This window comes from Phoca vitulina, unplaced genomic scaffold, assembly GCF_004348235.1.
Source record: "Phoca vitulina isolate PV1807 unplaced genomic scaffold, GSC_HSeal_1.0 scaffold80, whole genome shotgun sequence".
NCBI lineage: Eukaryota > Metazoa > Chordata > Mammalia > Carnivora > Phocidae > Phoca > Phoca vitulina.
In genome coordinates, this window is record NW_022589783.1 from 3913600 (window position 1) to 3929414 (window position 15815).

The window sequence follows — 15815 nt, forward strand, 5'->3', positions numbered from 1 at the left end:
TCCTAAAGCAGGTCTAAGGTAGAGCTGCTAGTCCAAGGCTAAGCATGGGAGACAGGCAGGACCTGACTCCCATCAGCAAAAATTGTGCTGGGCCCTGGGACAGGATGGTGGGCCTCAGATGCTAGTGTTTCGTGTCCCCCCCCCCCCGCAAAAGGAAATCACCACCAACGCTATCAGCACTGGAGGGGAAAGTGTCCTGGAGAGGTGAGAAGTAGAGGCCATTTGAGCAAAGGGACAGCGTGGGGGAGGTTGAGAAGGGCACAATGCATAGATTCCATTGACAGGTGGGAAGCCTGAGATTTTTCTTCCCCAGTCTCAAAGCAGGGGGAAAAAAAAAGGATGAAGGAATGAAGGAAGGGAGGGAAGGAAGGGCGGGAAGGGACGGAAGGAAGGAAGGAAGGAAGGAAGGAAGGAAGGAAGGAAGGAAGGAAAATCAAGTTGTAAGCACAGACTGAATTCTCGCCTTAGGAAGCATAACAACCTACAGTAACCACAGACATTCACACACCCAGTGACGCCCCCCAGCCATCCCACATCCCAGCAGCACAACCCCACAGACGCTGCTCTCTCAAGCACCAACTCCTGGCCGCCGCCGCTGCAGACCGAGACCCGCTCTGGGACGGCGGTGACCGAGATCGGCGCTGAGGAGCGAATCTGCTCCGGGGAGGCAGGAGAGGAGGGGAGGGGAGGGGAGGCAGGAGGGCGACCCCGACCCTCGGAGATGCGGAGATGCGGAGCGGACGCGCCTCCCCCCACCCACCAAGATGCTCTTACGTCCTCGTCGTCACCATCGCTCCGCGCCTGGTACTGGAACCGGGGCCGGCCACCCGCGCCGCCGCCGCCTCCGCCGCGCTCCCGGGGCGCCGCCGCGGCCGCCGGGGCTCCGAGGGGCTTGGGCCCCGCGCCGTCCTCCTCCGGCCCCTGGCCGCCCAGGAGGTGGCTGGCCTCGGGGGGCGCCGGGAAGGAGCGCGAGGTGTTGATCTTGCCCGTGAACCTCTGGTACAGCGAAGCCATCGGTGCCCGCGCCCTCGCCGGCTGCCTCGGGGGCGTTCTGTGCTGTGCCTGCCCCTCTCGGGCTCCCGCTCCCCACCCCCTCCGCGGGGAGAGGGAAGCAGCAGCAGAAGAAAGGGAAGCCGGCGGCTGCCGCTCCTCCCGCGCGCCACTCTCAAGTCGCCGCCGGGCGACTGCCTGGCTCGGCTCCTCCGCCCCCTCCCCCGGCGGCTCGGCGGGGCCGGGGGTCTGGGGCTGTGAGCTCTCCCTCGCTTCTTTCCGCTTTTCTCAACTCCTCGCCACGGCCACGGACGGCCTAATCAAAGGCACTGGAGAAAGGAAAAACCCCCCCAAAAAAATAAAGGGAGGGAAAATGCCTAGGCCCCAGAATTGGCACCACCCAGAGACCGGCGAACAGCCAGCGCGGATCTCAGCGCTCCCCCCACCCCGGCCCCTCGCGCGGCTCCTCCTCCCCCTCCCCAGCGGCCCCTCGGCGCGGCCCGGTAATGGCGCCGGGGTGGCAGGGGGCTGGCGGCGCGGGGGGGCCGCGGGGGCGGGGGCGATCGGGGGGGCCGCGGGGGCGGGCCGGGGGCTGGGCGGGGGCGTGCGCGCCGCGGGGCTCGGGGCGCTCGGAGCCCGGAGGGAGGTCGCACCCCTCGCTGCGCGGGAAGAGAGCGCGGAAGAGGCGGAAACCGCGGAGGGTTTGGGGGGTACTCAGGCGTGGCAGAGCCCCGAGGGCGCCCATCCTCGGCGCGGGGCTGCGCTCTGCGTCCTCACGCTCGCACCCCGCGCAGCTGCAGCCTCGCCTCCTTCCCAGCGCTCCCCCTCGGGTTTCCCTTCCAGCTTTTCTTGCCTAACTTGCAACAACAGCCAAGACCCCTCGGGCCTGGGGGTGCTAAGTGGGGCGAGGGAGAGCGAACAGCAGGGCTGAAAAGGGAGATGGCTCAGACACACCGCTTTCTAAGGAGCCCTCCTTGCTTCCCAAACCAAGCTCATCTCCGAAAATAGATTCATTTTCCTTCCCCCGGGCGCAAAACGAAGGGAAAAGCAAAGGTCGTGGAAGGCAAGCCAGGGAAGGCCTGGCGGAAGCCTTCCCAGCAACTCCGTGGAACGCTCCTCCCTACACTTCCCAACCCATTTGTGCACATCGCGAACTCCGTGTTCATTTTCAGTAAACAGAAGAAGAGGCTGAAGCTTTTGGGATGCCGGCAACTTCTCCAAAGCTTGCTCCGCCCCCTCAACCCCCAACTGAGAGGAACGGACCAGGGAGAAACCACACCAAATAGGGCGCTGGGCTCCGGGTGCGCATTCGCGCATCTTGCTGCAGTAAGACGTGCTCCAGCGCCGCTGTGTGGAAAGACACCAACATGCCTGGGCGCCCGGCTCCGACTCCAGGCGCAGGCGGCTTTCTCTCCTCCCTTTCCTGGGGTGGACTGCTCCCTCGGGGCCTCTGGGAACCTCTCCCTCGTTCTCAAATCCGCTCCTCCAACTTTCTTGAGGCTCTTGGGGGCTCTTCCTTCTCGTCTCGTCCCCATGTCCCTTTCCTCTTGTTTATAGACCCTCCAGCTGGGACAGATCTGTCCCAACTTGATCTTCAGCGGAAACTAGGACCTGAAACTCGGGAGGGAGGGGACAGGTGGAGGGCTCGCATCTGCCCACATTGCGGTTCCTTCCACACCAGGTCAAAGTGGACATCTTCATCTTCACATTCTTCCCGGACACAGTGATGCTCCCTGCTCCGTCTAGGTTTCCAGGACTATTTGACTTAGGTTTAAAAAAATAAAAAGGCAAGGCCATGGCCACTCAGCAGGCCATACTGCGGGCTCACCAGCCTTTGGTGGTCTGAATCCAACGCGATCTCCTGGCATCACTGCCCAAGCTGGGATATCCCCGAGAAAGATCCTACCTGGTCCTGAAATTGCCTCTTCCCACCAGTGTCCTTAACTTGGAGAAACTGGATGCTGGAATAAGCCTCCTGGGAGGACATACGTTCCAGTCCCTTTCACACTCTCCCCAAGTCTCAACCCAGTGGGTAGTCTTGTTTTAATTAAAATGTATTATCACACCCATCCTCTGTTTAATCCACTGTGGTTTCCTTCCACTATGAAGAAAAGTGTGATTGTTAAACTAGTTTAAAGACACGTTTCCTTTAGGCAACCGTGAAAACAAGTAAAACCAATATCCCAATAGCTAAGAGGCTCCCTGAACCAGCAAAAGGCCTCCAGCATAGGCAGATGTCCCTCCCACAAGTCTGGGGGTGCAGTGAGCTTCACCAGCCCCTCTGTACTTTGAAGACAGAGGCAGCAATTACAAGAGCCATAAAATGAAACTTTAAAAGTCATCACATTTAGATAAATAGGAAACCTTGCTGTCATCCCCCCTCCCCCGCCCCAGCTGTGCTTTTGATGGGAGGAAGCTGCCTTTCCCAGCCGGACTTGAAAGGAAAGCTCAAGCTGCTCCCTGCAGCATCTAGGTCCTGACACTTCACTAAATATAGATGCTGTTAGGGTCTTACTTATGTAATACACATATGAAATTTGCATGTCTATATTCACACAAACCATAAGAAGTAGCATTACATATTGCTTGTACTAACATTTTATACAAAATACAGTATTTATACAGAAATAGCTTACTTATCATACCCAATGCTTTAGAGAAGTATGCATATCCACAATAATGGGTTGAAACTGAGCTATGGAAGGCACGTGTGGCCCTCACTTTTAAAAATCATTCTCAAAGGAGCTTGTGGGTATTCAAATAACATTTGGTCAGTGTCAGAAATCCTAACTAAATGATTCAGACAACATAAGCAATTTTTATTTAAAATTATTTATAAAGTGAAGAAACGATAAGACTCATAAACAACTGAAGGGAGAGTTGAGTATACATTTGTGTTGAGAGAGAACAAATCCGAAAATTAAACAGGAGAAACGGGGGTGGGGGTGGGGGGTGCTCAGGCCCAGCTAGAGCCCCGAGGCAGGTGGAGCCCCCGAGGCAGGTGGGAGGACTGGAAGAACAGCAGCGGGAGATCAGCGTGCACCAAGCCTTTTCAGGTGCCTTTTCAGATGCCCTCTAGACTGAGGGCCCACTGCCTCCCTCCCCCCAAAGATTTGCTACTGTCCTCCACCTTGCACTCAGAGCACCACTCATCCTCAAGACTGTTCTAGACTCTGAGTGTGAATACACACACAAGTATTTGCCCACACTTCACTTGTGTCTTAAGTATTTCTTTACAAAGGGCAGTGTTATTTTTAATATACTGTCAGGACTTGGAAGTCTCAAATGCAACAGAGTCAGCCAGTTAGTGCATTGAGCCGCATGAGGAAATGCAATTGCAGAAAATTGCAGCTACGGCATTTTGTGTTTATGATACGTAATTAACTCACTTATTGCCTTCAATAGCTTTTTCAGACCCCCATTCCTTAAATAGGGGGAGAGGTTCTGAAGAGTAGCAGAACTTCCCAATGAGCATTTAAATATAGGTGCATTTCAGAAGGGCACAGGTCAAGAACCACCTCTGCTCACGTCACCAAACATCTTGAATATGCTCTATCAAAATAGATTCCCACTTCTGCTTATTGGGTAAATATGGGAAACTAGTTTTTGGAAAATATTTCATGGATTATTTCATATCAAGATATTAATTCCTCAATACTGCTTAAAACTGAGTCCACTGACCCATTTTTTCCATCGAGTTGCAGATGATTATTTTTCCCCTATTTATTAAATAAAGGTGTGGGTGTGTGTTTATTTTCCTTGGAACCAATTTACAAAACAAATATGGTAAGTCATTGGAATTAGGCAAATGCTGCAAAATATGGTGGATAGTCATTTTTTAAACGACAATAAAGGGAACTTTGTGGTCCACATGCAAGCTAAGCATTGTAAAAATACCAAAAGTATATTGCGTTCAGCAGCCTAAGCCTGGTTTTTATTAGCTAAGAGGTTTTCTTATTTCTAGGAGAGAATTATATCCTAGAGTTTACATCCTCTTTCTCTGTGAGGGAAAAGAGGAGAGCAGAGCCCTATTTGGGATTTTGATTCCTTCCAAAAGCTGAGACATGAGGGATGAAATGACCAGCAGCATGCGCTGTGCTAACAGAAGGACTTCCCTAAGATATTGGACACCAGTATCCTCTAGGTATGATCACCTTGTACTCATACCAAAGGGGAGAAATAAAACAAATATTTGGGTAGTTTGAGAAAATACAGTGCTAAATACATAAATACAGAGCCTATTCCCAATTAAACTCTCTATATGTCTATCTTTAAAAAAAGATTTTTTTTTTTTTTTTTGCAAGATGCTTATCCACAAGGGGGTCTGGGTAGCATGACTTCTTTACAAACTTTACAAATAGGAAATGTCCAGCACAAGAAAAACACAAAATTAAAGTAGGTGCTGAGTTAATTTTGAGCTTTTCAAATTGGTACTTAACAACTGTTTTAAAGAGAAACATTTATTTTAACCCAACAAAAAGTCTTACTCTAAAATTAATAAAGTTCGCTGTTAATCTCCCCATGGCACTTTTATTTGCATTTTAAATCTCCCCAATGGCACTTTTATTTGCCATTGTGCACCTGTGTGTTTGGTACTCAGCACTAACACCTACTATGGACAACCAACCTCCCTCGCCCTGTGCCCCCAAAACCCACGAGGTTAATCAATACAAGAGGCCAAGCTGATTGCCAAGTCAGTACAACAGCCACTGATTTAACTAAAAGGCTGGAGTCAACCTACGGAAAATATTTGTTCCAGCCCGGTGGGTGGGGGGCTGTCCCTCCCCTCCCATAGGGGTGCTCCCTCTGGCCTCTGACACCCGAGCACTGCCCACCTCCTCTCCTCCCAGTCTTCATCCTTTCTTTCCTTCTCCTTCTTGTCCTTCATTCCTGTCCTTGCTCTGGGTCAATATCAATAGACTGTATATCTTTTTCTTCTCTACAAATTCCTTGCTGCTCTCTGAGTACTTATAAAATCTCACTTTTAATGTCAGCATCTCCTCCAAAATTATCCAAATAATCTCTTTCCTTCCTGGAGGAGGCACCAACCTCTGTCTTTTCACATGTCCTGATTACACAACAAGAACTTCCACAGTGTTTTCCAAGGCTCTTACGATTTTTAGAGCATGAGATTTGGAAGAGAATCTGTTGTTTCTGTTTGTCCCTAGTGATCATTTGAACAGAACAGTGTCGTTATCCGAAATGTCTTAATTCATACATTAGGTAATATTAGATTAAAAGGGACGTGACTTCGGCTCTGAAATGTCCCCAGAGCTCCTCGCCCTTTCCAACGATGCAGCACTCCAGTCTCCTGAATTAAGTTAAGTCTGCTTCCCTTTAATGTTAAAGTGACATTAGTGAGCCTCTGCAATTCAGTGCTTCGTGCTTTAACCAACAGAGGTGATGACTGTGTTCTCGAAGAGAAAGCTTTTATCTGCGCTCTCTTGTGACCAATGGCAAGCATTTTGACATTCCAAGGTGGGGTGTGCTTGGAATGACTCATGACACAAGCTAGCAAGTCCAGGGCTCCAACACTCACGTGGGGCTTTTGAATTTATTTTATTATTGCTATTATTTTATTATTATTATTTTGCATGATGTCACCCACAAAGGTTTTTAGGCTTTTATTTGAAAACAACAATTGGACTAGAAAAGGATAGAAAGAAACAGGGTCTTTCAAATGCAGGGTCTTCTTTGGAGAGTGGAAACAGAGCTGATGCTGAGTTATTTAATCCTGCCATGTAAATTATACTCACATGCAGGCCATGGAAATAGTTACAGAAAATAAAAAAATCTGACTCCACTAAAAACGATTCCAGTTATAAAACGGGAGGGGATAAGGTGTATTCCTAGAATGTACAACAGGACTAAAATTTAGGGAGGCTGAGTGTGAGGCTGATGTAATCCACCCTAGAAAGACAGGGCTGGCCAGCCAGCAGGAGCAAAGGGAAGTAAGACCAGCCCACTGAACGGGCCTCCAGGTCCACGTGCCGCATTGGGCTGCAAGACACAAAGAGGGAAGAGAGGAGAGACGTGGAGCCACAATGACGTGCCTTGGAGCGTCCAGGCCAACAGCACCTGTGAGGTGGCCAGGGCGGGAAAAGTACCGCCCGCTGCCTGGACCCCTGCTGGCAGGAATCTGGAAACCTCTCTCACAGAATCACTTCTCTCACCATCTTACCCCGTGTCAGAAATTTCCAGAATTAAGACCATTCCTTTGAGTCAAGGCACTGTCCAGAAAAGCATCAATCAAAAGTCACTGGCAAACAACAAGGGCCTAACTGAAAAGGAAAACAAGGGTCAGCTGTGGCCGGGAGGTGCAGCACCAGCCCCAAGAAGACCAGCCACTCCCTCACGCGTGTAATGGGGCAGTCGGAGTACGAGCTGCCTCTCCCAAGAGCATGACTACATTTCCAAGCTACAAGTTTCTCGGTCCGGATGATTCATCTCTGAGATAAGAAGTCATTATTTCCAGGGGCGCCTGGGTGGCTCAGTCAGTTAAGCATCCAACTCTTGGTCTCAGCTCAGGTCATGATCTTGGGGTCGTGGGATCCAGCCCCGTGTCAGGCTCTGCTCTCAGCCCAGGATCTGCTTGAGATTCTCTCCCTCTCCTTCTGCCTCTCGCCCAACTCACATGCGCACTCGTGCTCTTTCTCTCAATAAAAAAATCTTTTAAAAAAAGTCATTATTTCCATATTTGAAACTGTAAGATTGGAATGTTGCTCAGCAAATATTTTTTCATCCCATAGCCTTTCCAACGAGGTATCCTAAACTGCCACACTGACTTCCTGAGTGACTTGCTTTGGCCATTGGAATGTGAATGGATATGACGCAGGTAGAAGCTTCAAGGCACCTGCCCAGCCTGCCCAATCTCCTGCACTCAGGTGATCCACCACGTAAGAACACGTCCTGGGTGGCTGCTCCCACGTTGCCTTGGCCTCCAGAACAAGCACCCCTGGAGAGACCTGAACCCAGCCCACAATATCAAGTCAAATCCAGTAATCGGGGAGCACAAAGCAGAGCCACCTCGCCGAGCCCAGTGCAGATTAGCTAAATCACAGCTGACCAGCAGAAATGTGGATCTTGGAATAAGTATTTGTTGAATTAGCTATCAAACTGGAACCACTTGTTATATAGGATGCTTGTCTCATCTGCTCACTAAAACAAAAACCAAATCCATGCATGAACAATGGTAAAGCTAATGTCAGTGTTTACTGTAAGCATTTCACCTGCTTATGCAGTAAATATCTGAACGCCTAGTAGGTGCCAGTCACCGTGCTGGGTTCAAGGGATGAAATGATGGACTACGATGAACACAGTCTTTGCTTTCCTACATATGACAGTCAATACTACTTACGGTGAATCAGGACTAATGTTATAAATTACACAAGATTGAAAACGACTTCCTTTTGTGAATAAATGCATTTTTCTCAATTTCTTGCTCATTCTGGTACATTTACAGCCCTGCTAGTTTTATTAGAAAAAGACTCTTAGAAATCACTAGATCACTAACATGTTCATAATAATGCCCTACTTATTTATTGTATGAGCACTAAGTGGCATTTTCAATCCACTCAAAGAACTATCTCTAGACCAGCAGCGTAAGGATCATCTAGGAATTTGTTAAAAATAAAAAATTTGGACCCCGTCCCAAACCTACTAAATCAAAAACCTGGGGCTAGGGCCCACAACCTGTATTTTAATTAGTCCGCCAGGTCATTCTGAGACTGATGCATGCTCAAGTTTGAGAAACACCAGACTAGAATAATATACTCGAACATCTTTCTAAATGGCACCAAGGTGGCCTCAAAAATTCCCCTGAATGTTTGCTTTCTCCTGGGAAATGGCTTACCAATTCAAAATACTCAACAAGGATTTTCCAGAGGGTAAGAAGTTTTTGAGAATGCACAAGGCCTGTCTTCCTCATTTAAATAGAGGTTATCTGAGCATTTTGAAGTTAAAATAGAATGGAGTGCAGTTGGCCTTTTCAGGTTATATTCAGAATGCTGTTTCTCCCCTGAATTGAGATGTTGAGGGCTCATCTCAGGAAGAAGGTAGCGTCCAGAAGGGGATTAATGAGGCAGATACTGAAGACAGTATCTAAGCTAAGACACCACGCTTCCTGGGGCTTATCTCAGAGATACTGATTTTGCACATTAGGAGAAAGCCTCTCCCCCACCTTACCAGACTATATGCAATTTGGCAGACAAGCTCTGCAGCATTGCAAGGGGGAAAAAAAAGCATTACTTTCAAAAATTGATTTCATTAAAAAACCCTCAGTGCCTCTGGTTTAGACTCATTGCTTTTTTAATGCAATAAGAAAAAAATTTTGTCATGAATTAAAAATCAATGAAGTTAATAAACACATTTAAGTCGAAAACTGACTTTTATGAACTTAATTTTCCTGAATCTACTCCTTTAAGGCACATTAAAATGTCCATGATAAACTCCATTTTTCTTCCACCATCACTTCAGATTTTCTCCAGAATTCCATGGAACATCATCCCTATTTTTATGAACACAGACCTATATTTGAAAATGGGCTAATGCTACTTCAGGTGGCTCAAAGGTTTCTCTTAAATTTTAACATTTCTTTGGACCACATGTACAAGTTTAATATTTGTGGATAACTCTCAGCATGAACATAGAGTCTACATATGAAGTATGACAGCTGACCGTGGAAAAGAAAGTAAACCTCAAGCCTGTGCTCTGTCTCTTCACATTGTCTTAAGCAAATGCAAGAGATCTCAATGCAAAACCCTGACTCACCCACGCACAGGTGGCTACGTCAGATACGAGAAGCAGTGCGTTCTCATTAATGAAAACATATTCTATTAGGAGCAATAAAACCAAAATGAAGCCACTCATTTGCTTCATGTGGGTAATTCACTCCATTGTGCACTGTAACTCTATCAACTGCACTCTACCCATTTCTGAACAATTTCCTTCTCATAAAGGGGGAAAATAGGTTTGTCTATACTACTAATTGCATTTCAAATCATCGTAATTTGGAACTCAAAAAAGTAATTCTCCCAACAATTACTTATATTTATATTTTGCTTGACAGGTAAACAGAAATTGCCCGTTGGCTAAATAAATCCATTAGTCATATAAGCCTGCAATTTGAACAGGTGGGTTTTTTTTTTTTTTTCCCTCACTCACAGCAAAAATAAAATCAACTCTCCGCTGCAATAGCATGAGGTGGATCCCATTTGTCCCTTAGATTGCACTGAGTCTCTGATGGGTCCCCTTACCTCAATCCTCTGCACTGTACCCATAATCACCACCATTTCATTCTCTTATAACCCAACAATACCCAAATTGCATCATTTATACAGACCCCTTTCTATCTTTGTGAGGAAGGATGGATAAATAAATGCTTTCAAAGGACTCTGAAGGATTTCTGAGCCATCTTATGGTAAAAGCAGGAGCAATAAAGGCTCTATTTCCATCCGTGTTTCGGGATTCCTTTATTTCTCTCTCTCTCAGAGCTCTGATACCGTGCACAATGTCAAGTTTTAACTCGGAACAAGATGTAAATGGCTGGTTATGATCTAAATGAATTCTGAGTTTCCAAATACCTTTCTTCAGCACTTAATTTGCTCCAAGAGAAATGATATAAAGTCATTAAATCCAAATATGGGATAGAATGCAAAATTCATGAGTATGCTAAGATAAAATACAAGGCTTCAAACAAGTTACCCACTTACATCACAGACCCTCAAGTGGTATACTTGTACCATGATGGGCACTTTAATGGAAAACTTGGAATAAGTACTAGCCTAGCATTTTATCCATTGATTACATCTGCATTTTATTAAGTCTTCCCATCTAAAACTGTAAATGTCAGGCCCTGAAGTAACAGACAGCTACTGAATCCCCAGGAAGGCAGCCCACAGAGATTGATCCACAGGATGAAAAACAGCCACTTGATATGATGGCATCTCTCAAGTGCAGAGCATCTCAAGAGTTAAGCCACACCCAGCGCTTGGTTTCTATTCCTGATTAAAGTGCAATGATGGTAATCTCCTAAAATCAGCTGACATAGCTGCAGGAAGAGAATCAAAGCAAGTGATTCCCAGACACCGCCATCTACCACTAATCCTGGAGTCATTGCTAAGATTAATGCATTCTGTTTTGTTTTGTTTTGTTTTGTTTTCAAAAGTCTTAACTAGGGAAGGATGTTGGAGAAGCTCACATGTTCACTAGCCCTAAGTATTCCCAGCTTCTGTGACTTCTACCTTCTTGGCATTTCGCTGAGCCTTATTGAGTCAGATCTAACTCCTCAAGGCATGATGAAAGAGTTCTACAAAGGTATCTCCTTATTGTTCAGTGACCTAAAAAATAACCCTAGAGAACTGCTAAAATCAAAAACGCAAGAAAGAATGGGTGTTGGCAAGGATGCGGAGAAAGGGGAAATGCTCATGCACTGTTGGTGGGAATGCAAGCTGGTGCAGCCACTCTGGAAAACAGTATGGAGGTTCCTCAGAAAGTTAAAAATAGAACTATTCTATGATCCAGCAATCACACTACTGGGTATTCACCCAGAGAAAATGAAAACACTAATCTGAAAAGATATGTGCACTCCCATGTTTACCGCGGCATTATTTACAATAGCCAAGATATGGAAGCAACCCAAGGGTCCACTGGTAGATGAATGGGTAAAGAAGTGATGAGTGTGTGTGTGTGTGTGTGTGTGTGATGCAATATTATTCAGTGGTGTGTGTGTGTGTGTGTGTGTGTGTGTGTATTCCATCATATGGAATTTGATCCATAATCCATATGATGGAATATTATTCAGCCATAAAAAAGAATGAGATCTTGTCATCTGTGACAATATGGAAGGTCCCAGAGGGTATTATGCTCAGTGAAATAAGTCAGACAGAGAAAGACAAATACCATATGATTTCACTCATATGTGGACTCTAAAACACAAAAACAAATAAAAAGAAGAAACAGACCCATAAATACGGAGAACAAACTGATGGCTGTCCGAGGGAAGGAGGGTGGGGAGATGGGCAAAGTGGGTGAAGGGCTGTGGGAGAGACAGGCTTCCAGTTACGGACGAACGAGTCCCGGGGGCAAAAGGCACAGCAGAGGGAATCTCGTCACTGGTGGGGTAACAGTGTCGTGTGGTGACGGATGGGAGCGTGCTTGTGGTGAGCACAGCGTAAAGTATACACTTGCCCAGTGACTATGTTGCACACCCAAAACTAATGTAACATTGTGTTCCAACTATACTTCAATTTAAAAAAAAAATAATAACCCAGATTTGTACTGCACTATATGCTGTGAAAGAGCCGGATATTATTCATTGAATTGGTGCTTTGAAGAAAGCCAAAGCATTTTTCTTTTCCAGAGGGAATTACATGGACTTTTCCTGTAAGCATATTCTTACATGCATTCTTCACTCGCTGAGAACCACCCGTGTGACCGAGCCTCCTTGGTCCCCATAAGCTCTGCCACTGTCCCTTCTTACTTTTTGCCCAACAATACAGAAACCCTGAGTTGGGGTCAGAGGAGTGAGTCTGGACTCCGTCCCCCCAGAGCTGCCGTGAGCCGTGAGGTGCCAGGCGGAGGACCGCAAGGGCACACGAGGAGCGCGCGGGGCTGCGTCAGGCAGGTGTGTGTCCAGGGCACTAGCCGTCAGAGTAAGGAGGGAAAACAGGTAAACACACTCCGCCTCTGAGGGACACATAGAACTTTGCACTCAAAGTACCTGGGAAGAAACTAATTTTCGGTACATGTATATGTTTTTATTGGACCATGCTTTTGAGTCTTAACCAGCCTGCATGGGGTGGGGGGTGCTCCGTAAAACGGGGATGAACGGGAATTCGACTCCATGTTTATCAGCCCTGTTTATCAAGGCAAGGGCCAGCAACATTTCCAATGATATTATCCAGAACTTGGCATTGAGAAAAGAACACAAGAAAAACAGGCTCATAAAATATGTCCCCTGTCTCTTGCAGCCTGGGTTGATTATTTGGACCCTGTGTGTGGTTTGCTCTTTGATCCAGGGGGAGGAAACAGCATGAGGAAAATAGACTAATATATTTCTCATAATCTCACGGATTTCTTTAATTCTCGTCTCTTCGTGTTGCTTCTCATGCCCCGTCTACACCATGGCACCCTTGTGACAGCGTCCCTATCATTTCGACACAACTTGGCAAATCCTATTCGCTTACAGCTTTTTTTTTTTTTTATAACTCTTTGATGAATGCAACCACCTGCAAAAATCAAAGCAGCAAAACAAACAACAGAAAAGACCAATCAAAACAAAACAAAGAGTCTTCTGAAGGCACTGATTTTGATCACAAGGAGAGCTTGACATTGCCACTTGAGGGTGCTATGGGAACTCCGAACTGCACGTCTGCTCAGCCCTTCCTTCGGATCACACCATTTCTGCGTTCAACGATGGCACGGGAAATGAGCCGCCCTTCCTATGAAAAGGAAGACCGCTGCTCTATAAATGTTTTAAATGCTCTCAGAAATATTAAAAGTCAAGTCAGTAAATGAACCATAACTCTGCCTTCTCATTTATTGAAGAGTCAGATATTCCTGGGGGCCAAATGTCCATTCATCATGGAGGTCAGACACATCCCATGGACGGCTTTGTTTGCCATGAACTTTGTGGTTCAGAAGGGATCCTCAATCAGCTTTAGCCTTGTTTATTCACTGCACCCCTGTGAATGGAAAACTGAACTGGCCTCGATGAAAAGGGGGACCAGCAAGGGAGCCGCTGAAAGGGAGAGGGGGACGTGAGTATAAGCGAGCTTTATTTGGCCTAGATTGGCTTATTCTACCTATCTCTCCCCCTCCCTCGACCCGTCCTCCTTCCAGGATAAAAAGGAACCCAGAGAGCAGCGGCCCGGCTCTGACAGCAGACACCCTTTCTGGGGAAACGGAATGAACTGGGGACACGGGGTGGTAGCCTCACGACGGTCATGTCAGCATGAGCCTTCTTGGGGAGCAAGCGCTTCATGTTCTGTGTACAGTTATTCACTAATTTGGAAAAAGCAGCTTTACAATTTATTTTCAGTCATATTTTAAAACATGCACGTGTTTATATAAATGGGCAGCGCATCTGGGAAGCGAGGACATCCACGGGTCCATTAGACACCTCCACGTGAGCTCTGAATTTAATTAATCAACTTTTGATCCATGAAGGGTTTTGTTGATGAGTAAGAACAGATTCAATGGCGGGGAGGGGGGGGCTTTATTATCTCACTCTAATTTGAGAAGGTCTGTGGTGTGGGTATCGCAGAGCTGGGATTCCACCCCGGTGCTGAGTGCTTCGTTGTATGAGAACGTGCACACTGGTCCTCTGCACATCGCTGCTGGCAATTTGATGAGTCACATACTTCCAGCGTGTCCTGGGAAGTTGTGAAGTTGAATTTCCAGATGGCACAATCATAGCCTTACTTCAAAGCCTCGCTCAGAAGCCACTTCCTCCACAAGGCCTTCCACGATTTTCTATGAATCTGTGGAATCCTCGTAACATCTCTAAGTACCTGCTTCACAAAACACACAACCCTCCTCCTTGTGCCATTCATTCATTTATTCACGCAGCACATCTTACTGAGCATTTACTACGGCGGCTCAGGTCTCATCTCTCCCATTAAAAGCTCCTTAGCAACAAGATTTGTGTCTTACTAAGGTTCAGGCAAGGAACCCCGTGGCAGACAGAGTAGGTGCTCAAATTACAGGGCAGTTCATTTATGCCACGCTTATCTCCAACAGTCTTCACAGAGGTGATGGACTGGAAGATACGGTGCAGGAGTCCGCTGGGAGGAGCTCCGAAGGGGGATCCACTGGGACACCAGCGATATGAAGATGCTCTTCCGCGCTTTAAAGAGACTGTGGGCCACAATCCAGCAGTGGGTCATGCTATTTCTGAAACTGGTATATGATTTTAGAGAAAATTTTGAAAACCCGGCCACACTGTGTTTTCCTTCTGCATGTGCACTGGGCTCTTCCCAGACAGGCTCACTGCTGGATGCCTTCCTGGATGTCCTCCCCACGGCACAAGCTCCTTGAAAGGAGGGACTGCTTCCAACAGTCTGCCTCTCTGCTCATAAACAGTGTCCATCCCAGTTTGTGGGATCCGGGAGGCAAACAGTAATACCAGTGGTGTTCAACCAGCTATTTACTCATTTATTCACCTAGTAAGCCATTTTTAAAACGAAGCCCTGTTTTTAATTACAGCATCAGTGATTCTTTAAAAACAACTCCGTAAATATTTGCTTGAAGGGCCACCTGAGAAGCTCAGAAAAATCCACATGGCTCCGGGCCAGAGCCTCTGGATGAGCCTGCCATGTGGTCCCGGGAGATTTTCACTGTTGGCTTCAACAATGATTCCGTCCCAGTGAACACTTGAGAATGCTAACAGGGAAAATGAATTTATGGAATGTAAACAGGCTGAAGTCCTTCCTCCGAGGTACCTGCCGGGGTCAAAGTGGGTCCTGGTCAGTTACGCCTCCCCTCTCTGGTTCCTGGGAAGGCTGCCTTCTTACGAGCTCAAGCTGGTCCTATACAGATTCCCCCCGCGTGTGTAACTGACATGATTTTGCACCGAGCCTGGGGATTTCCAAATGTCTCCACCGAGATTCAGCGGTCTAACTCAACCTTGAGCTGGAAAAGGCTAAGATGGTGCAACGTAACAATATTATGCAGTTTGGAATATTCTCAAATAAATTAGGTCTTGATTTCCTTTTGTCTTGGGATCTAATTTGTACGGACATGGCTGATGACCAGGCACACACACCGAAGATGTGCCTGCTGGGTCTCTAGATGCCAAGGAACGTCACCGATGCACTGGGGCACAC

General features: G+C 47.0%; 1 protein-coding gene across 4 annotated transcripts in view; it reads right to left on the reverse strand.

Moving 5' to 3' along the window:
- DPP6 (dipeptidyl peptidase like 6) overlaps window positions 1–15815 on the reverse strand; it is a 905150-nt gene that overhangs the window by 681946 nt on the left and 207389 nt on the right. For 2 of the 4 annotated variants that reach the window (XM_032394352.1, XM_032394353.1), the window contains exon 1: window positions 775–1416. The exons of 1 other annotated variant lie outside the window; for it this stretch is intronic. In XM_032394352.1, the coding sequence (XP_032250243.1) occupies window positions 775–1014 (240 nt within the window). In that variant the 5' untranslated portion in view covers window positions 1015–1416. Of the gene's footprint in view, window positions 1–774; window positions 1417–15815 lie in introns of those variants that run through there. One more of the 4 variants, XM_032394351.1, reaches the window with a different exon arrangement.